Source organism: Callithrix jacchus, chromosome 9, assembly GCF_049354715.1.
Source record: "Callithrix jacchus isolate 240 chromosome 9, calJac240_pri, whole genome shotgun sequence".
NCBI classification, from domain to species: domain Eukaryota; kingdom Metazoa; phylum Chordata; class Mammalia; order Primates; family Cebidae; genus Callithrix; species Callithrix jacchus.
This window is the reverse complement of record NC_133510.1, coordinates 43,906,893-43,930,187: the sequence shown is the minus strand read 5'-3', so window position 1 is coordinate 43,930,187 and position 23,295 is coordinate 43,906,893. Positions and strand designations below refer to the sequence as shown.

General features: G+C 36.6%; 1 protein-coding gene across 2 annotated transcripts in view; it reads left to right on the top strand.

Moving 5' to 3' along the window:
* The window catches only part of STK38L (serine/threonine kinase 38 like), a 79,570-nt gene extending 59,722 nt beyond the window's left edge, over window positions 1-19,848 (top strand). For both annotated transcript variants that reach the window (XM_035255999.3, XM_054238244.2), the window contains exons 4-14: window positions 995-1,117; window positions 1,617-1,700; window positions 4,936-5,059; window positions 8,764-8,918; window positions 9,271-9,373; window positions 9,518-9,579; window positions 11,846-11,963; window positions 12,397-12,520; window positions 13,490-13,585; window positions 16,905-16,996; window positions 17,088-19,848. In XM_035255999.3, coding sequence (XP_035111890.1) covers window positions 995-1,117; window positions 1,617-1,700; window positions 4,936-5,059; window positions 8,764-8,918; window positions 9,271-9,373; window positions 9,518-9,579; window positions 11,846-11,963; window positions 12,397-12,520; window positions 13,490-13,585; window positions 16,905-16,996; window positions 17,088-17,215 — 1,209 coding nt within the window. In that variant the 3' untranslated portion in view covers window positions 17,216-19,848. The remainder of the gene's footprint in view (window positions 1-994; window positions 1,118-1,616; window positions 1,701-4,935; window positions 5,060-8,763; window positions 8,919-9,270; window positions 9,374-9,517; window positions 9,580-11,845; window positions 11,964-12,396; window positions 12,521-13,489; window positions 13,586-16,904; window positions 16,997-17,087) is intronic.
* Window positions 19,849-23,295: the final 3,447 nt, after the last annotated feature.

Below are 23,295 nucleotides of genomic sequence, written 5' to 3'. Positions count from 1 at the left end.
CCATATGTAACCTTCAGGTATTTCACAGTGTTACTTATTAATGGCAGTTATTTTTTGTGGTCTTTTTAGAATCAGTTATGAAATTGCTGACTTGGATATTTGAATAACTTTTTTTTTTTTTGAGACAGAGTCTCACTCTGTCGCCTAGGCTGGAGTGCAGTTGCGTGATCTTGGCTCACCACAACTTCCGCCTCCCGGGTTCAAGTAATTCTCCTGCCTCAACCTCCTAAGTAGCTGGGATTACAGGCACTCACCACCAAGCCCGGCTAATTTTTGTATTTTTAGTAGAGACAAGGTTTCTCCATGATGGCCAGTTTGGTCTTGAACTCCTGACCTCAGGGGATCCACCCGTCTTGGCCTCCCAAAGTGCTGGGATTACAGGTGTGACCCACCAATGCCCAGCCAATTTAATGACTTTTAATGACTTCTTGTAATTGTTTTTGCAATTTTATATTTTCAGGAAGTTGTATGCCAAGTCTCAAGCAGTTTATTAAAATTTGCCCAAGAGTAAATTCTACCTCAAGTAAATCTCTATGGAAATACTACCATTATTGTCACAAGTCTCAGTAGTTGTGAAAGAGCAACCTTGGAAATTAGGGAATTGAAACAAAGCATATTTCCTGACAATAAAAATCAGTATCAGCATACTATTAAAATTTACTAACATTTAATTTTTATTTATAGAATTGTTACCATATAAAGAATAAGTTATACATATATACACAAATATGATGGACTAGTTAAGTGAGATATTTAACTTTCTACCTCGAGAGTGGAGGTTGTTAGAAATTTTAAAAAGTTCCCCCTCCTCCACTAAAAAATAAGGACAGAGAGAAAGAAAAAAAAAATTTTTAAGTTTCCTTAAATTGTTTTAGTCTAATAGTATCTTACATATTAGTGGTATCATTTATTTTTATGTGTATCATCTTTTAATGCTGTAAGTTCCTTCAACCTGATTATAAAATCATCCTTTTAAATTATCTTTTTTTAATAGAAAAAGTTACGTCGATCACAACACGCTCGCAAAGAAACAGAGTTCTTACGGCTCAAAAGGACCAGACTTGGCTTGGATGACTTTGAGTCTCTGAAAGTTATAGGAAGAGGAGCTTTTGGAGAGGTGTGCTTCTTTTTAAGTCACTACTGCTGCAAATATGTATCTTAGGATAATTAAAATGTGTGTTAAGATATAATTCCTGGCCGGGTATGGTGGCTCACACCTGTAATCCCAGCACTTTGGGAGGCCAAGGTGGGTGGATCGTCTGAGGTCAGGAGTTTGAGACCACCCTGGCCAACATGGTGAAACCCTGTCTCTACTTAAAATGGAAAAATTAGCTGGGCATGGTGGCAGGTGCCTGTAATCCCAGCTACTAGGGAGGCTGAGGCAGGAGAATTGCTTGAACCCAGGAGGTGGAGGTTGCAGTGAGCTGAGATCGCACCATTGCACTCCAGCCTGGCGATGAGTGAAACTCCATCTAAAATAAATAAATATATGTGTGTGTATGTAATTCCTCAAATACCAACACTGGCAAGTTCCTGCTTTCTTTAAGAGAAGCTACTTTTGATTCCTGAACAAATAGTAATGACTGTTATATTTATAACATGTTTTTATATTTTAGGTGCGGTTGGTCCAGAAGAAAGATACAGGCCATATCTATGCAATGAAGATATTGAGAAAGGCTGATATGCTTGAAAAAGAGCAGGTATGAGTTCTTTAACACATGTAATATAAAGGAGCATCCACTGACTAGATGTTAGAGTGTTTATGTTGGAATTTTTAAGAAGCAATTTACACATCTTACTACATAAGCTATTAATTTTTTGATGGCCTGTTTTGGTGTTTCTCAGTTCTTTTAAGGTTTCTTCCAAATTTATAATCTATGTATTAGTCCGCATAGACTTCCATAACAGAACACAACAGGTTGGTTAGCTTAAACAAGAGAAACTTAGTTTCTCACAGTTCTGGAGACTACAAGTCAAAAATGAAGCTTCATCCAGGTTTTGGTTTCTGGTGAGGCTTCTCTTCCTGGCTTGCAGACAGCCCCCTTTTCACTAAGTTTTCACATGGCCTTTCCTTGGTGTGTGTGGGGACACACACTCCAGTGTCTGGTGTCTCTTCTTATAAGGACACTAATTCTACCCCTATGACCTCATTTAACCTTAATTACTTCCCTAAGGGCCCATCTCCAAATACAGCCTCAGTGGAGATTAAAGCTTTACTCTATGAATTTTAAAGAGGCACGAACATTCAGTCCATAACTTCTGAAATACCTCCTTTTCTGACTACAGTGAAAATAAAGGACAGTTTTCAGCACCCACAACCCCTATCACATATCAAATAATCAAAACTAGTGTTCTGAGAGTTTTGCTGATTTTACGTATTTCTAAAGCCTGTAACTTTGTAAATATTCTGGGCTCTCTCCATGTTTCCTGTGCCTTAATGCAGTTCCAGGGGGTGAGCTTTGAGTAAAGAAGGAATGACTTTTTGAAGATTTAAGGAGAAAAGTTGTGAAATGGTCATTTTTAGGTATGGGAAAGCAGATCTGCTAAGGAAACGCAGTTGAAGGCTCACTGAGTTTTGCAGTCATGAATTTAAAGTGAAACCTGTTAGCATAGTTGGGTGATCTTTCACCCTAGTTTCAGTTAGGGTAAGAAGGTAATAGGAACCATCCAGAGACAGGGTTATAGGGGATTTTGTTGATGACAGGCTCTCCAGAGGGAAGACGTTTAGAAAGCAAGGAAGGTTGAGATATTGAGTTGGATTAGAGAACTGTAGATAATGATGGGAGTAAGGATGTAGGTAAAGATGCATAGCCTCAGAGACAAGCAGGTCAATAGGAATCTAACTTAGCCATAATGGTGTTAGTCCTACAAAGGGTTTAATAGGAAGGACAGAAGGAAGCAATTAGCTCAAGCTGTAGTGTAGATACGAGCCACCCTACTGGGCACAAATTGAGATATCCAGCAAATAAGGCTTGGTGCAGAAAAAAAAATACCATAAAATATTTAAATGATTTTTATATTGATTACATATTGAAGTGATGATATTTGGATATATTGGGTTATATAAACTACATTATTAAAAATAATTTCACTCTGTATGTGGCTTCTAGAAAATTAAAAAATTACGTATGTGACTTGTATTACATCTGTACTGGACAGCCCTTGGTCTAGAATATTTTGTGGGAAGTTAAGGAGCCTCTGGACCACTTCTCTTTCCTGTGAGGAGGTGGGGGGCGCAGAAATTTCACTGTAGCCCAAATTCTTCTTGTTTTTGCATTTTGAGGTTGTTTTTTCCTTTTGTATGAATTAATTTGCATTTGTTACCACTGAATTTTGTTTAGAAACCTTTTTTCTACTCAATTTTAATATATCAAGATTTTAACTTTCATCACATTCATTTTAATGCAAACCACCCTACAAAATTAAGTAGCAACTAATCTCCCCACTGTTGTGGTACCAGATTAACACAAGTCATACTTTCCAACATTTGGGTCCTATTTTGGAAACATATCCTTTAATTTGCCTTTATAATCATTTAAAAATAATCAAGCGAAGTTTATTTTGTAGTTGTTTTTTTTACACACCAGATGCAACACCAAAGTTTAGGACTTTTCCTTACCACCTTAAATTGCTTAATGAAAGGTAACAGGTAGGCACTCTTCCTACCATTTTTCAGTTAATGAAACAGATCCGTAGAAATTATAAAGTATTTTCATGCCAGAAAACAAGTTCTTACTCCTCAGCTCTTACGCTTTGATCTCCGAGTATTTACTGCACTAGGCAATATTTCCAAATAGATATTTTAAGCAGATTATATTTTATTATCATGAAAAGATTTACAAATTTATGTTCTCATGTGCTTTGGACCAGAGTTTATAATAGTGCACAGTGAAAATAGCAAAAGCGTAAATCAAATCTTATTATTAACCTTTGGAAAAAATATGTGAATATATTAATGCAAAATCACCTACAAATTGACCAGTTATACCAACCCCATCAATTATCCAATTTATAAAATATTCAGTCCATAACATTTTCACATAATAGTATCTCTAGTGATTATGTGTCCAAGAAATCAGTAGCACAACCCCCAAAAGTTACATGAATTTGCTGTAGCTACCATTTGTAGATATGATAGAGGTTTTATATTATAATAACTTAATATAAAGTTACTATAATTGTTACTACTTTTTTTTTTTTTTTTGAGGTGGAGTTTCCCTCTTGTTACCCAGGCTGGAGTGCAATGGCGCGATCTCGGCTCACTGCAACCTTCGCCTCCTGGGCTCAGGCCATTCTCTTGCCTCAGCCTCCCGAGTAGCTGGGATTACAGGCATGCGCCACTGTGCCCAGCTGATTTTTTGTATTTTTAGTAGAGATGGGGTTTCACCATGTTGACCAGGATGGTCTCAATCTCTTGACCTCGTGATCCACCCGCCTCAGCCTCCCAAAGTGCTAGGATTACAGGCATGAGCCACCACGCCCGGCCTACTACTTCTTTAAAAAAAAAACATAATCTTTAACAGTTAAAAATAGTTTGCTATTTTTAGCCAAGCTTGGCTTTGCTGTACCAATTTACAGGGCATTATTTATTACTTTTAACTTTAAAAGTCACAATAGTGCCCTAAATGTATGTGACAAAGCCAGGCTGGGTAGAGATTCTAGTTAAAAAGTTTTGAGAGTGATTCTTGTTCTCAGAGGCCTTAGCTTCCCATAATATATCTGTTGACCTCACCTTTTCAGACTTAAAAGATATAAACTAAAATAAACTATTTCTTGAGGTTCTCCATATTGATGAGAATATGAATATATATATTTCAAATCTTCTGAAACTCCATCTTTCTTTCATTACTGTTATGGATGGTTAAGTGCAAGAGATGAGCTTGACAAACGTATGATGTGTTTACAATAATTTTTTCCAAAAATATATTCATCTAGGTGGCCCATATTCGAGCAGAAAGAGATATTTTGGTAGAAGCAGATGGTGCCTGGGTGGTGAAGATGTTTTACAGTTTTCAAGATAAGAGGAATCTTTATCTAATCATGGAATTTCTCCCTGGAGGTAAAAGCAAACATGGTATCAATGACAGAAGGATACAAGCACATCTTTATATGCAGTAATAAGATTACTGATGAACTGGCCGGGCACAGTGGCTCACGCCTGTAAGCCCAGCACTTTGGGAGGCGGAGGTGGGTGGATTACGAGCTCAAGAGATCGAGACCATCCTGGTCAACATGGTGAAAACCCATCTCTACTAAAAATACAAAAAATTAGCTGGGCATGGTGGCGTGTGCCTGTAATCCCAGCTACTCAGGAGGCTGAGGCAGGAGAATTGCCTGAACCCAGGAGGCAGAGGTTGCAGTGAGCCGAGATCGCGCCGTTGCACTCCAGCCTGGATAACAAGAGCGAAACTCTGTCTCAAAAAAAAAAAAAAAAAAAGATTATTGATGAACTTTACTTTTATATTCCTTGCTCTGAGGCTTTACATAGTCACAGTTTAAAAATATTTACTACCATATTGATGTTCATTTTGATCACAAAACAGATTATTTTGAAGGAATGATAAAATTAGCACATTTTAAGTATTACCATTCTGGGTTCACTGTATAAAATTAGATTGTTTATAAGTTGTGTTACTTCATTTTGTGTTGTTGAAAGAAATACCTGAGACTGTGTAATTTATAAAGAAAAGAGGTTTATTTGGCTCATGGTTCTGCAGGCTGTACAGGCATGGCACCAACATCGGCTCAGCTTCTGGTGAAGACTCAGGAAGCTTTTACTCATGGTAGAAGGTGAAGAGAGAGCAGGTGTGTCACATGGCAAGAGAGATGCCAGGCTCTCTTTTAAATCAACCAGCTCTCTTAAGAACTCATAGAGTGAGAACTCACTTGTTACTGTGGGGAGGGCACCAAGCGATTCGTGAGGGATCTGTCCCCATGATCCAAACATCCCTCACTAGGGCCAGCCTCCAACACTGGAGACACATTTCAACATAAGATTGGGAGGGGTAGATAGCCAAACTATATCTTAAGTCACGAGTTAAGAAAAATAAGTCAATAAAGAAAAAGACAACTGAAGGGCAAATGATAGACAATGTACAGAAGAGAAACTCTGTCTAGTCCGTAAATATATAGGAAAGTGATCAACTTCACCAGTATTCAGAGAAATGTGAATTAATACAAAAATGAGATGCCATGTCATACTCTTCAGATCAGTAAAATCACTGAACATCTACAGTACTGAGTATTGGTGAGGCTATGGGGGAAACTGTCCTCTTGTAAATTATCTCTAACTTTTATGAAGAGCAGTTTAGAGATATCCAGTAAAGCTGAAAATGCATGTGTCCTAAGGTTCAGCACTTCCACAACCAGTTGTGTTCTCTAGAGATTCTCTCCATCATATGTCACAGTGGTAAAAAATTGATGCAAGATAAATGCCCATCAGTAGAAGAATGGATGGTCAAATCTGGCATTATCACTTATGTGATGAAATATTTTACAGAAGTTAAGTCGTAAGCTATATCTGGTTCAACAGTAAGATCTCGGAAACAGAGTATAGTGACTAAACCAGGCTGTGGAATTACATGTACAGATTGATTACAGATTGATAACATTTATGTAAATTTTTCAAAACTGCAAAAGACTATAAATCTATTTTTAAATATATGTGTATATGAAAACGTTTTTAAAATAAGCTGGAAGGATACACACCAAATCCATCATAATCATTGCTTAGCAAAGAGGGCAAGGGGAAAAGAATGGCAATGGAGGGCAAATAATACTTCTACCTGTTTTTTTAATTTTAATTTTTATTTTTTGAGACGAAATCTTGCTCTCTTGGCAAGGCTGGAGTGTAGTGGTGTGATCTTGGCTTACTGCAACCTCTGCCTCCTGGGTTCAAGCGATTCTCCTGCCTCAGCCTCCTGAGTAGCTGGGATTACAGGTGCCAGCCACCATGCCCAGCTAACTGTTTTGTATTTTTAGTAGAGATGGGGCTTCACCATGTTTGCAGGCTGGTCTCAAACTCCTGACCTCAAGTTATCCGCCCACCTCAGCCCCCCAATATTGTGGGGATTACAGGTGGGAGCCGCCATGCCTGGCCCCCTATTTTTCTTTTTAAAGCCTCAAAAAACATATTAAAAGATGTAATCAGTTGTCAATTCTGTGTTGTTGTGGGTGTCAGCACGTCTGCCGGTGTAATCAGTTGTCAATTCTGTGTTGTTGTGGGTGTCAGCACGTCTGCTGGGGGGCTCTTGGCCAGCAAGAGGGTCCCAACCTGGAAAGGCGGGTGCTCAGAAGAGAAGAAGAAAGAACAGACAGGGTCTGGAGGGTTGAGAAGTCAGATGCTTCACCTACAACTTTATTGAACTCAGGGTCTGGTTATATACATTACAAGTAGAAGTGTTTACGTCATGGGATCAGTGTTTCATGAGATAAAGGGGAACAGAAAGTTTTACAATACAATCACAAATCACCATATTTTGGATAAATATGCTGGGAACAGGGAGATACATAATCGGGTTAAAGCGGCGGGGGGGGAGTGCAATTATCAGTCACAAGAATCCAGGTGCAATATCTAAGTTTAGAAGTTTAAAAGAAACTATTTATCTAGGGCAGGAGTTTCACAAAAAAATAGCAGGCTACGTTATAAATCATTAAGTCACAAGCAGTATTGTAAATACCACATCAAGGGTCCAGGTGCAGGAAAGACATAAACAAAGCAATTTTTACTACAGTTTGCTTTGAAGATTTAAGTCATAACTTTAAGAAGAAACTATAATGAATAGAGAACCAAAAGTGGACACCGTGCCTCCCATCACCTCAGCACAATAGAGTAATAACTCATGCTATTTTTTGTAGATCACATAAGCTTTCTTGCAGTTCTTCTTCCCCATAGCTCGACTACCCCCAACAGGGGGCCTGTGTCCGGGATCAAGCTCAACCATATGGTGTGACCCACTACTTGGGGGTCTCACATGGGAGTGTTCCCACATGTAAGTGCGCAGTGTTTACAACAGTTAAAACTTTTTAAATTCCTTGAAAATAAAAGAATAAAATAAAAAAATAAATTAAAAAAAAAGTAGGTGCCTTTTTTAGTGTGATAATGTCCCACTAAACTCTAAAAGAAGAATATATTTGGTTTCCAGGAATACTTATTCTGATTTTTTTCTTTTTTTTGCAGTTTGACATTTTCCTCAGCAGTTAATTCTATAATTGAGTGGTAGATATTACTTCATTATCAGCTCTGTTGTGATTTGATTTCATATAGTCTCTGCCTTAAAAACATTGTATGTCATGATACTTGTGTTTATGCAGTGGCACTTTTATTTGGCCCAAAATATGGTTAGAAATATACTGGGTAGATCATAAATGAAAACAGGAAAGCTAGCTAGGCTACCTTAGCCTTCCAAAATGCCTGTAATCCTAGCATTTTGGAAGGCTGAGGCAGGCAGATGACTTGCAACCAGGAGTGCGAGACCAGCCTGGCCAACATGGCAAAACTGTGTCTCTACTAAAAATGCAAAAATTAGCTGGGTGTGGTGGCACACACTTGTAATAACAGCTACTTGGGTGGGTGAGGCACGATAATTGTTTGAACACAAGAGGCGGAGGTTGACATGAGCCATGATCACATCACTGCACTCCAGCCTGGGCAACAGAGTGAGGCTCTGTCCGCCCCCCACCCCCCAAAAAAATTCAGGAAAGCTTTTTATTCCACCTTTGAGACATTTTTAATAATAATATATTTAACTTGCCTTTATTTAGGTGACATGATGACATTGCTAATGAAGAAAGACACCTTGACAGAAGAGGAAACACAGTTCTACATTTCAGAGACTGTTCTGGCAATAGATGCGATCCACCAGTTGGGTTTCATCCATCGGGATATTAAGCCAGACAACCTTTTATTGGATGCCAAGGCATGTGAATAAACTGCTGAATTACTAGGCTGTTGATTAATTTTTAGAGCATTAGAGCTGATTTTGTGATTGGAAATCCACAACTGCAATTTAGATGATTGCTAAACATTATTTTATATAATAAGGCACTAGGAGAGGACTTGGGAATGAAATGATAACAGGGAATATGGCTCTCTATCTCCCTCCATTTTCTACATTTAAAAATCATCATCATCAGATATTTATAATTTTACATTTTACTTGTATAAATCCCAAGCTAACAGTATTTATAATTGGCATTTAACAGAGGAGTTTATAATAAGGCTTTTTGTTTTCAAAGTTAATATAATCTGATTTTACTGGGTTTTTTTAGGGTCATGTAAAATTATCTGATTTTGGTTTATGCACTGGATTAAAGAAAGCTCACCGGACTGAATTTTATAGAAATCTCACACACAACCCACCAAGTGACTTCTGTAAGTTTTTTTTTTTTCCTGGTTAAGATATTGTAGCTGGTTTAATTCAGTACTGTAGAGAACTGAAGGTTCTTTCCCTTTCCTCACTCCTTAATCCACTGCATTTTAGATGTAAATGTGTGATTTTGTTTTTGTTGAAATTAGCATTTCAAAACATGAACTCAAAGAGGAAAGCAGAAACTTGGAAGAAGAACAGAAGACAACTGGTGAGTCAACCATGTTTTTAAGAAAGAATTTTGTGCCTTGGTTCTAAAATCTTATCTGGTTTTAACTTGATTATTTGTATCTTTATAATGATTACTATTTACTGCCTAACAATGATAGCTCTTTTTCTGGAATCACACAGTTTTCTTAGTTGTTTTTCTGTTAAGTTGCCTTGCCTGTAAAGCAAAATGTTGGTTTTTACTTTATAACTTTACAGTACTTTACTGAGCATACCTATGAGTAAGCTGTTTACTAGAAATTAGCACTTTAAATAAAACTCACTGAGGTGACTCTGGTTGCATTGAATGCCTGTGATTTCCATTTTTCATATCTGTGTTACAAATCCTAATACAACAAATAACAATCAGCAAGTAAGGTGGTTATTTCTAAGAACTTCTTTATAAACAAAGTAAGAAGTTTGGGATGTAAACAGATAAAATTAGAAAAAGCTGGCGTTGCCCCAGATAAACTTAATTTACTCCTTTAATATAGAATTACATTATTTTTAACCCCATACTATTTCCCCTCTATAACTGAGCAAATAGAATTGCTTCCCATTCTTCCTCTTTCCCTTTGTTCTGTTAATATGGTCCATGAACATTCTGCAGGTTAAGAAAGTGCCTTTGGATTTTGTTTTCCTAATATCTTATAAAATGCCTGGCACATATGGACACTCTATAAATATTTGTTCAACCAAGTGATAAAAGGAAAACGAATTCAGCATTCCCTCAGGAAAGTACATAGACTGAAAAATAATAGTCTAATACCCTGTAAAACCAAATAAAATGACCTTTGTGTTATTGAGTTTATTATCTCATTAATCTAAGTAATTGCAAACTTCCTATGCTTGTAAAAAGATTTCTGGTTTTTTTTTTTTTTGAGACAGAGTTTCGCTCTTGTTACCCAGGCTGGAGTGCAATGGCACGATCTCACCGCAACCTCCGCCTCCTGGGTTCAGGCAATTCTCCTGCCTCAGCCTCCTGAGTAGCTGGGATTACAGGCACGCACCACCATGCCCAGCTAATTTTTTATATTTTTAGTAGAGATGGGGTTTCACCATGTTGACCAGGATGGTCTTGATCTGTTGACCTCGTGATCCACCTGCCTCAGCCTCCCAAAGTGCTGGGATTACAGGCTTGAGCCACCGCGCCTGGCCACATTTCTGTATTTTTAAATGTATTGAGTTATGCATTAAGGAGAAAAACTTTGTTCTACTTTTAAAATATGCCAATTTTAGATCAAATTTTGCAATTGAGAATAATTGCAGTATTTCCTATATTTATTTCCTATTTTTAAAGGGAAAAACTGAATGTTGCTTAAAAATATGGTAGGGGATTTCTGTACCCCCCATTTACACAATATTACTCAGGTGTGTGTTTTATTATTCTCATGGCCAACAGTCACCAAGCCTTAGATCAAGTGTTTCCCAAGGGAGAAGTAGAGAGAACTCAGTGTTTGGGACAGGAAATATTTTTAGCACCTGGATCCCATGCCCTCTAAATACCAGTCATGTCACTGAGATGACAAACTCTGCAGTCATACATTTACCATAGCCCCAAGAGTACTACCCTTAGTTGAGAATTACTGCCTTGTAGAAATCATTTTTGTAAGATTTTATATAAATTAAGAAGTCAAAACTGCATAGCTTCCTAATAGATAAGCAGTACCCTGGAATTACATTTCTAATGAAAATACCTCATGCTTATTTTTGTAGTTTGTAGTTTACAAAGCACATGCCTTTTATTGTTTCATTTTCATTTCAACTCTATTAGGGCAGGTATTATTATTCCAATTTTATGTAGGCAGAAGCTGAGCCTCAGAGAAACTGAATAATTTGCCAAAGAACACATTAGTAGTGAGTGGGGAAGCCAGGTCTTCTAGGTTCAACTTTTTCATTCTATTTGAAATAGACTGAAGGCTATATATATAAATAACTTAATTGAGCTTCTTAGGGGACGGCAGAAATGATATATTCTTATAAAATGCCTGGCACATATGGACACCCTATAAATATTTGTTCAACGAAGTGATGAAAAGAAAACTAATTCAGCATTCCCTCAGGAAAGTAAGTAGACTGAAAAATAATAGTCTATAACATATTATCTGACTCACTACCTACCACTAAGCCTTGCACATGATAAACATGTGAAATAAATATAAATGAAAATTTAACACCTCTCTATATTGCTTTTTCCTGTAGTAAGCCATCCTCAGATATATACTTTTTAAATGTTAAGAATGCTGGTTTGACAAGCTGCTCCTTTGTAGGCATATTCCACAGTTGGGACACCAGATTACATTGCTCCAGAAGTATTCATGCAGACTGGTTACAACAAATTGTGTGACTGGTGGTCTTTGGGAGTGATTATGTATGAAATGCTAATAGGTATGTTTTATCATTCATTTATGTACAAAATATATACATTTCCTTGAGTGCCATTGTTTGAACATATTACAGATATAATTGACTAAAATATTTGAAGTTTTAAAACTTAATTCTAATGTCCCCTCAATGTTAAATGCATACTGATCAATACCAGTGAGCTCTCCAGGGATCCTGTTTCAGGTAGGCAAGTATTTAACCCAAACTCCCATGTATATAAATTGTTACCTGTATAGCTTTTCATGTAAAAGAGGAGGCAGTGCTTTAAATCTTTAATTTTATTGACTTTATTAGCAATTTTATTGTAAATTGATGAATGGTGGCATTTTTGACTGTGAAATAGAGCACTCGGTTTGGTTTCTTATAGCACGTTTGGCAGGTATAACTTCACTGATCACAAAGCCGATGAAACATTTTTGATTTCTTTGATACATAGGATATCCACCTTTCTGCTCTGAAACACCTCAAGAAACGTATAGAAAAGTGATGAACTGGAAAGAAACTCTGGTATTTCCTCCAGAGGTACCTATATCTGAGAAAGCCAAGGACTTAATTCTCAGGTTAGTGGTTCAATACCTACAGGAGTTAATAGTATCTTCAAAACTTCTTAAGTACCTAAACAACTCATTTCACTTTCGTAGGGGAAGAGCAGATACCACTGATGTATACAAAGAGATCAATAAAGGTTTTTTAAAAATGTAAACTCTTAAAAGGAAGTATGAGAAATGCAGGAATTAAAAAGAGGGAGGAGGTCTTGTATTGCTTCAGTTACTGATGTATGTAAAAGCAAAAGGTCACTTCTGTTAGAATGCAATGACCTGATTCCATTAAAGAGAAAAGGGAAAATGTTAGTAGCAGATTCCTGTCATGAAAAGTATATATGTGAAATCTTGTAAGCAAAAATTTCCATGTGTTCCTCAACTAATAATGAAGTGTTTTGGTACTGGTGTGAATGGCTGGAAGGATTATAAATTGGGGCAACTTGTGGGAATAGCCAGTTGGCAGCATACTATTTTTAAAAATCCCTAAACTATATATGACCTTTGATTTAGAAGTTCTACTTCTAGGAATTTTATTTATGCAGATAGTCAGATATGTGTAAAGATTTAGGTACAATATGTTTATCATGGTATTTAATATTAAGAACTATTTAAATGTTCAACAATATTGGACGGGCTCAATAGTAGACTGGCTGTAGTATTTCCATATGCAAGTTTTAGGAAACAAATTTATAGAAAAATATTTAGTGACTTTGGCAAATTTTCTCAGTATATCAAGTAAAAAAAGCAGACCTAACGTAACTATAGTATCAACACAGTATTTTTAATACTATAAAAGATTAGAAGATTTATAGTCATTATCTCTAAATAATGCTATTACAGATGATCTTCATTTTCTTTCACATTTGCTACAATAAACATAGTTAACATCAATAAAAAGAAAAATATTATACTGCTTTAAAAAAATATTTGAAGTAATCCAGCTAGATTTAACTTGTGTATGATAATTTCTCTGTTTCTATGTTGTAGATTTTGTATTGATTCTGAAAACAGAATTGGAAATAGTGGAGTAGAAGAAATAAAAGGTCATCCATTTTTTGAAGGTGTGGACTGGGAGCACATAAGGTATGTTCCTCGGCTTTGAATGGGAGAGGTCTGAGTAAAAACGAATTTCTAGAGTTAGCAATTAACTTACCTCTCTTTCTGCTAGTTAAATACAAAAGTAACATATAATGTCATTAAGTCCAGTATTTTCTGGATTATGTAAGTGAGTGGAACTGTTGTGGCTATAGCTAAATGACTCATTTTAGGCTATAGCCTTCTCTTCACTTTCAGGGAAGAACATTGGGCAGCTGTTTAAATTCTTATATTCATACTCATACAGTGAAGGCTGTTAGCATATGAAAGATATATTTACATTTCACACTGTGACTTCTCATTTTTGTCCTTGCTGTAATACACCATATAGTGTCTCCTTAATTTACAGTAAGGTACAGTCCCTTTAAACATTAGTTGGGGGGCATTAAATAATACAAGTAACTTTTAAGAATTTGCTTACAGTTGTTAATTGCGAGCATTGGCCTTTTTTCAGTTTATGGCCAAACTACCTTCAGTAGTTCTAATCTGTTCTCCGCACGGCAATGGTTTAGAAGCATAAATCAGGCCACGCCACTTTCCTGCTTCCCTTTATACTTGGAATACAGTGAAGAAGCCTTCACTGCTTTCTTAGGACTTCAGCGTATAGTGCTTGCCTCATCTGCAGCAGTTGCATCTCAGTGGCCTTTCCTACTCCTCTTCCCACCTCCAAGTTTGGCCATTCACTATTCATTCTGACTGAAATGCCCTCTCCCCACTATCTCTACCTCTACCCTGCCTAGCTAGCTCCTTTGCATCTTCCAAGACAGCTTATGTGTCATTTCCTTGGTACAGATCTTCACTGGAGAACCTGCTGTGTGCTAGGGACTCTGCCTATTATTATTATTTTTTTGAGACAGGGTCTCACACTGTCACTCAGGCTGGAGTGCTGTGGTCTGATCATGGCTCACTGAAGCCTCAGCCTCCCAGCCTCAAGTGATCCTCCCACCCTAGCCCCATAAGTAGCTGAAATTATAGGCGCTGCTACCATGCCCAGCTAATTTTGTTGTGGTTTTTTTTTTTTGTTTGTTTGTTTGTTTGTTTTTGGGGAGATAGGGTTTCACCATGTTGCCCAGGCTGGTCTTTTTTTTTTTTTTGGAGACAGAGTCTTGCTCTGTCGCCAGGCACCAGGCTGGAGTGCAGTGGCCCAATCTCGGCTCACTGCAACCTCTGCCTCCCAGGTTCAAACAATTCTCCTGCCTCAGCCTCCCGAGTAGCTGGAATTACAGGTGCACGCCAGCATGCCCAGCTAATTTTGGTATTTTTAGTAGAGACAGGGTTTCACTCTGTTGACTAGGATGATCTCGATCTCTTGACCTTGTGATGCGCCCGCCTTGGCCTCCCAAAGTGCTGGGATTACAGGCGTGAGCCACCGCGCCTGGCCCCAGGTGGTCTTGAACTCCTGAGCTCAAGTGATCCAACTGCCTCAGCCTCCCAAAGTGCTGGGATTACAGGTGCCCAGCCCACTCTGCCTATTATAATAGCTAGTTTTAAAAAATCATTTATTGTGTATCCAGTACTGTTTTAATTACTTTACTTGTGTTTCTCATCTTATCCTCATATAAGCTTTATAAAGTAGGAATTGTTATTATCCCTGTTTTGCAGGAAAGTAAGGCATAGTTTGAGGAAACTAAGGCATAGAAAAGTTAAGTAATGTGCCTACAATGGGCGGCTAGTAAATGAAAAAGCTAGAGTTGAACCCAGGCAGTTAGATTGGATCCAGGCAGCATAATGATTAAGAGTTAGTGGAAGGCCTAACTCTTAATCATTATGCTGTATAATACTATACACACACAACTTAACTGAATAGAAAGAACTATGATATCCCCCCTTTTACAGTGGGAAGGATGCTTAGAGACTGCCAGTTCTCCTAGTCTTACAATGAGGGAATAGTCATGGCACAGGGACTTGCCTGCCAAGGTCATACTGCTAGTTAATAACAGAAAGGTTAGATCTCAGTGCTCCAGGGTTCTTTCCACTAAACTAGGTTTATTAAATTAGTACATTAAGTATAAATGAGTTGGAATAATTCTGGTAAAAAATATATATGGGTTTATATAATTTGGTAAACTTACTACCTAATAAATCCAATAAATATTTGTTGAAAAAACAGAAGTAATAAAAACTGATAGCTTCTTTTAACTATCTCTATAAACTTTTTAGCATGATAAGAAGGCATTTTCATGACTGGGTTTTTTTTTTTTAGATGGAGTCTCGCTCAGTTGCCCAGGCTAGAGTGCAGTGGCACAATCTTGGCTCACTGCAACCTCTGCCTCCTTTGGTTCAAGCGATTCTCCTGCCTCAGCTTCCCAAGTAACGGATTACAGGCATGTGCCACCATGCCTGGCTAATTTTTTTGTATTTTTAGTAGAAACAGGGTTTCACCATGTTAGTCAGGCTGGTCTCAAACTCCTGACTTCATGATCTGCCCGCCTCACCCTCCTAAAGTGCTAGGATTGCAAGACTGGTTTCTTTTTCACTATCTTTAATTCTCTTAAAATTTATATGACAGAAGTTTTTATATTCAGATTTCATCACAAATAGTCCCTTCACCTATGTGCCCCTCATTTCCCCAAATGATTTTTAATTTATGGATTGCTACTAGAATTCTATTCCTAAATCAATTAAGAAGGATCAGTTCTTATAATATCTCACATACTTTATACAATTATACAATCTTTTAAATAAAACCTCTTTTACTTTTCATTAGCTCACTTTTTAAAAATAGTATGAGAAAGTCTTGGTACAGAGATATAAAATGGCAAGTAGGTGGGGATGCTTAATGGGTAAAAAAATGAATGAATAAGACCTACTATTTGATAGCACAAGAGGGTGACTATAGTCAATAATATCTTAATTGTACTTTTTTTTTTTTCATTTTTCTCTTAGCAAGGTCTTAAAGTATGGAAGAGAAAATTGTACATTTTTAAATAACTTAGAATGTAATTCGATTGTAACTCAAAGGATAAATGCATGAGGGGATGCATACCCCATTCTCCACGATGTACTCATTACCCATTTCATGTCATTATCAAACTGTCTCATGATCCCTATAAATACATATACCTACAACATAATCATAAAAATTAAAAACACAAGATTTTTAAAAATTCCAAGTGAAAACATTTTAATAAAAAATTATACTCAACTATTTTGAATTCCCTAAAACTATTCTCAGATCCACAATAAATTTCTTTGACTTTTCTAATATCTATAGAATAGTATACAGAATTTACAAGTAGAATTATTTGTTGGAGATTGAGAGTTTCAGAAAAGTTACCTACCATGCCTACTCAATACCTTTTTATAGGGAAAGGCCAGCAGCAATCCCTATAGAGATCAAAAGCATTGATGATACTTCAAATTTTGATGACTTCCCTGAATCTGATATTTTACAACCAGGTAAGACAATCTATAATGTAACTAACACTATTAAATCTTCGAAGATTACGGCATTTCACTAATGAAATTCCTTTAATTTTTCTCTTTCTAGTGCCAAATACCACAGAACCGGACTACAAATCCAAAGACTGGGTTTTTCTCAATTATACCTATAAAAGGTTTGAAGGGTTGACTCAACGTGGCTCCATCCCCACCTACATGAAAGCTGGGAAATTATGAATGAAGATAACATTTGCCCATAACCAAGAGAACTCAGGTAGCTGCATCACCAGGCTTGCTCGGCGTAGATAACAATACACTGAAATACTCCTGAAGACGGTGGTGCTTATTGACTACAAGAGGAAATTCTACAGGATTAGGATTTCTAAGACTACTATAGGAATTGGTTGGCAGTGCCAGCTGGCTCTTTTTTTTTTTTAAATATTTTATTATTTTTGTTAACTTTATTATACGAAGGTACTGGAATAAAAGGAATGGACATCCCTTTCTAACTGCACTGCCTACATGCGTATTAAGGTCCATTCTGCCTGTGTGTGCTGTGGCTTTGAACTGTAACACCTCTAATCAATTCAGGAGAAACATATCATTTAAAGCAACATAGGCTAACCTGTAGGTAACTGCAGTATTGATGTTTTACTGCAATTCTATGGGTCTAGATAATCAGTAAAAGCCATCTTCCATAGTTGGTGTTAGAACATTGCCCTATTGGTTTGGACATCTGTAGAATATATATGAAGACATTTTTTGTAATGGTTTCAAGAAATTTAAAAAGAAATTCACTGGTTCTCTAAAAAATAGAATTTATCATCAAGTTATTACACAAACTCCACAGTAGGGAGCGACAAGTTTATAATAAGAAAGAGGAAGTTTAACACCTTCACTCAAGCACTCCACTAATATATTTATGTTGCATTCAGAAATACTGATGACCTTTATATATGTAGTCTGTATACTCATAGGGAGACGTACTGTATTATATAACATGTAAAGTTGATTTTCTTGTGACAAGAGGACTTCTTTTTTAACAAGAGGACATGGCATTATTTTAATTTGATTATGGTGAGTTGAATTTAAGAAATGACCATGAAGGCTGCTTGTAGAATTAGTGTATTTTTATTAAACTATTTTTTTAAATGTCAAACTTCTATTATGTAAATGGACTTGTAGAGAACAAAAAGCTATTTACTTTGGTTTTCTAGAAAATTGTTAAATATCATAGCTAGTTAACTTTTATTTCTTTTGATGAAAATGTTTCCTTTGATAGTACTTGTATTATTGTGCCATTATTTTCGTATGCTCCAAATGTACCAAAGATCTTCAACAGTGGATGCTCACAACTAGTAGAATTTTCTTTTCCTGTGGGAATGCTGTATGCAGACCTGACAGATCTTTGATAGAGGTCAGTTTATTTAAGGGCAATATTGTTCATGTTTAGCTATATCACTGTGGTGAATATAGATGGAATTAAGGAAGTAAATGCAGGCCAGGGGGTTGTGATGAGAGGACAGGGGAGATAATGTCAGCATCAAATTCTTTGGGTATCGCCCTAAGAATTAAATAATCTTTTCTAGGTTTTTAATTCTAATTCAAACAACTCTGAGGTTTTGGTTTCATTAGTACTAGTTAAGGAATAATATGCTAGCAAAGAATGGCCCAATGTTTGTCTTAACTGTTAATGGATGGAATTTTAAAACTATACAACAATGATAACCATTATAAATGATTTATGATCAAAATCTAAAGTGATGATTTGTTTGTAGGAATGTCTTCCTAATGGGGAAGAGTTGCTTAGGAGCATTATGCAAATCTACAAAAACTTTTATAAATGTTGCTGATAGGTAGCTCCACAGTGTTTTCATAAGGCCATCCTGTTTCCTCCCACTTCCCTATTTTTTTGTTTCTTTTAAAAATATTTGTTGAGTACTTAGGTGTTTATCTAACAGTTCATTTCCATTTTTCTAGTCGGAATTTTTTGAGTATTTAGGAGAGAGCTATTAAAACCCCTGGGGATACCTCAAGTTGACCAACTCTAATTTTTCTAATTATAACTGCCCTTAATTAAAATAATATTAACTTTTGCTAAAGTTTATGAGATTTCCTTACCCCACATTGCTCCCCCCCTTTATTTATTCATTTTTTTAAAAGGACTGTTTTGCTAGTGTGATAATGAATAGGTAAGATACGAGGTAATTGCAACATTCTCTAGTTCTAGTGTGGTTAACCATTCTTGAAATGGTATTGAAAAATGCCATTAATTCAAACTGACAGAGATTGATAAAAAGAAACTAATTTACCTAAGTTTACTTTTTAATTGCATAAGAATAGAGCATTTTTTTGTTTTGAGTTCCCTCATTCTTATTACCAGAAAAAGCTTGCAAATTGGCACTGGAAGGATAGTTCTGTCTGGAAAGCTACTTTGTTGAGAGTCTCATTCTTCCCTGGAGTTAACAGAGTGATTCACAATCTTTAAGGTTTTCTCCTCATCAAAAGCATTTCTTAAGTGCCTATCTAAAAGCAATTAAAGACTGTGTCTGCCCTTTGGAAGCTAAGAATTTGATTCGTGATGCAAATTAACCAGATAATTTGCAAAGTACCCTTGAGATTGAATTTTCTTTATTATACATTTCCCATATTTCAGGTGAATAATTTAATTTAAGTGATAAAACCCTATCTAATCAACTGGGCATAATGACATTTTCTTTAAATTAGACTCTATTTTGAATTTAAAAAGTTTTATTATAAACTGTGTTTTTGGTTTTTCTAAGTATATAGAAAGCTTGTATAATTCAGATTTATCAATTTCCTGATTTAATGTAGACTTTGACTTTTTTATTAAAAACCTTTGTATTAAAGCAAGTTATGTTATTTTTCTTTTATGCATTTATTACTAACATAGCTTTAAATCTTTAAATGTATTGAAGCATTGCGCTGTCTGAAAATAAGGAATTGCTTATAAACTAGCCACTTCTGAATAGAGTATATAGCTGATTTAATAAGCTAGTTAGTGAATGGAAAATAAGTGTGGGGTATTAAAAATGTTCTTTGGTTGGTAAGGCCTAAGATGGGGGTTTCATTTATTTCTATATTTTTTCTGTTTTTTAAACAGCTGCAGAGCTTTGTGTAAATCTCTAAATGTTAAATATTTTTAAGTACACTTATTTTTGGTGTTTTACTGTAGAAAACCTTAGACAATTAATCAGTCAGTTCTTTACTGACAGGAGCAGCAGCTGTCTTTTAATGATCTACACATAAATGAACTGAGATTTTAGTCAGTAGAAGTCCCTGGCTACCAAACACATTCTCTCTGAATTGTTAAAATTCAAAACATTCAAAATAACTGTTTTGCTACAGCCATGATTATTTTATTTAAATTCATTTTCTCTTTAGAAGTGCACTTATTTCTGAAAAATCTTAGTGAAACAAATGCTTAGAACAAATATAAGACACTTGGGACTACTAGAGATATTTTAGATTTTTATGAAAAAAATGTGAGGGAATATTGCTACTTAAAAGAATAAATAATAAAAGTATATCTTACCTATTTTTTTAAAAGCAATATAATTCAGCACTTGTCTAGAAAAGTAATCATCAGGCTAATGAGTTTGGTGTTCAGTTACTGAGTTTCAAAAATGTTTTGGTGGCGGGACTTTTTCATTGAAGGTAAGACGAATAAAAACTATGTTTACAAAATTTCTGCTGGTGAGGTTTTTTGGTTCTATTTTTGAGTTTTGAGATAGGCGTTACCCAAAACTCAGGAAAGACTACTTAATATAAATTACTGACCAAGTTTTACACTTGAAAATCACATCAAGAACAAAATATTTGAAGTTTATATTTAAAAATCTCCAAATCTGTAGCTAAAAACATATTGGCTACACTTTTTACGTACTTATTGGATGTACAGCTTATATACAACTACCCAACTTGGTCAAAACTAATTAGCAAGCACTAAATTGATGAAAATGTGTCAAAATAACATAGGAATATAAGTGGCCCAGGTACCACTACCTCCTGTTCTGTGGAAGACACTGACAATCATGACTTTTTCTACTGAGCCTCAAGGGAGCCAGTGAAAATCCCATTCAGCCTTATTTCTCTCCAACTGTTCCTTGACATACATTGTTTCAATAATGTCATTGTAAGACACAACAGTGAAAACAGTGAATGTTAAAATTTAGGCATTACAGCAAACTTGGAGACTCTAAATTCATCTTTCAAAAACATCTCGTGATACAAAGAACATATATTTGTACATAAAATGCCTTCACTAATTTGTTTTTTACAACTACTCTGTAATTACATAATTACCATCATCTTATAGATGATGATCATGAGGCCTAGTGATCATTACTTGCCTAAAACACAAGTAATAAATTGCCCTTGAACCCAAGTTCAGTGTTGCCTACTCCTTCAAAGTGAACTTCATTGAAAAAATAGCTCACATGCTTCTACGATCTCAGGAGTATACATGGTTAGGGACAGAGTTATTACTTTGCATACTTTTAACTACAAGTGAACACAAGTAAAAATGGTTTCAATGATAAGGAAAGTTCGTATATTATGTAACAGTAAGACACAAGATAGAGAGCTTCCAGAGTAGTCATTTTAGCATCTCAGAAATGTCAAGGAATCCAAGAGCACAAGAGCAGTGGTATGCACCTGTAGTCCGAGCTACTCAGGAGGCTGGGGCAGGAGGATCCCTTGAGGCCAACCTGGGCAACCATACCAAGACCCCACTTTCCATTTTTCTACTTTTGTCATGACAATTGTGTTGGCTTTGTCCTTAGTCTTGTTTTCCCAGAGAATCTAGATGGCTACAGACACTCTAAGCATCAAATCCTCACACAACATGTAAAGCCTTAAAAAAACAAACACTTCTGCATCTCCCTGTTTTTTTTTTTTTTTTTTTTTTTTTTGAGACAGCCTCATTCTGCTGCCCAGGCTGGAGTGCAGTGGCATGATCTTAGCTCACTGCAACCTCCTCCACCTCCTGGGTTCAAGTGATTCTCCTGCCTCAGCCTCCCAAGTAGCTGGGATTACAGGTGTGTGCCACCACAGCCAGCTTTTTTTTTTTTTTTTTTTTTTTTTTTTTTAGTAGAGACAGGGTTTTGCCATGTTGGCCAGGCTGGTCTCAAACTCCTGACTTCAGGTGATCCGCTCGCCTAGGCCTCACAAAGTGCTGGGATTACAGATGTGAGCCACCATCCCTAGCCTTGGCATCTCTGCTTTTTAAGAGCAAGGAAAATATTTTCCAGAGGCATTCTAAGCAAAGTAACCCTCGCATCTTTTTTTTTTTATTGAGACGGAGTTTTGCTCTTGTTACCCAGGCTGGAGTGCAATGGTGCCATCTCAGCTCACTGCAACCTCCGCCCCCTGGGTTCAGGCAATTCTCCTGCCTCAGCCTCCTGAGTAGCTGGGATTACAGGCACGCGCCACAGCTAATTTTTTGTATTTTTAGTAGAGATGGGGTTTCACCATGTTGACCAGGATGGTCTCAATCTCTTGAGCTCGTGATCCACCCGCCTCAGCCTCCCAAAGTGCTGGGATTACAGGTGTGAGCCACCGCCATCCATATAGTCCTAAACCAGTACCTGATGGGCAGTTGATTTAAAACTAATCAAGCATCACATCCCTCCTACTGGGATGAGGCTCACCTAAAGGACACGGCCACATGGATACCAGAATCAGATTAGGGTGCTTCTGACAAACTAGGTAATCAAGAAGATGCCACACAGCTTTACTACAGTGATTCTTACCTGAAGCCATGGTACCTAGATTATGGTGTTGGATCTGCTGTTGCCTACATAGGAACTGAAGGTTGGTCCATTAACGTTTTTCCCAGAATAGAATTGGGTGTCTGGAAATCATACAACAGGATGACATCATATAAACAGGCCTTGGTCTTTTTAGTGCGTTTGCCATTCCTCCCAGATCCTATTAATCAGAGTAGATAATTTATTGGTCCAACTCCTCCAGAGCTCATTATCAGAAATAGGGACCCTCATCAATTTATTTCCTCCCAAGATCCAGTCAAGGGCGGGGTGGTCTAATTACTATTAGCTCAATTGCTTTGTTGAAATTGGGAAGATCTTTGACTAATGAAAAACATTTCTCAGGTGAGATTGCTAACATCAAGTTATCTGAATTACTTACCTTTTTATTAAAACATTCATGATCAAACTCCTAAACACAGGAAGACTTTTTAAAGTCTCTTCCAAAGGGAGAAATTCATGGTAGGAAAGGTAAACTGTCAATACTCAGCCTACTATCTTTTTTCCTTTTTTTTTTTTGAGATGGAG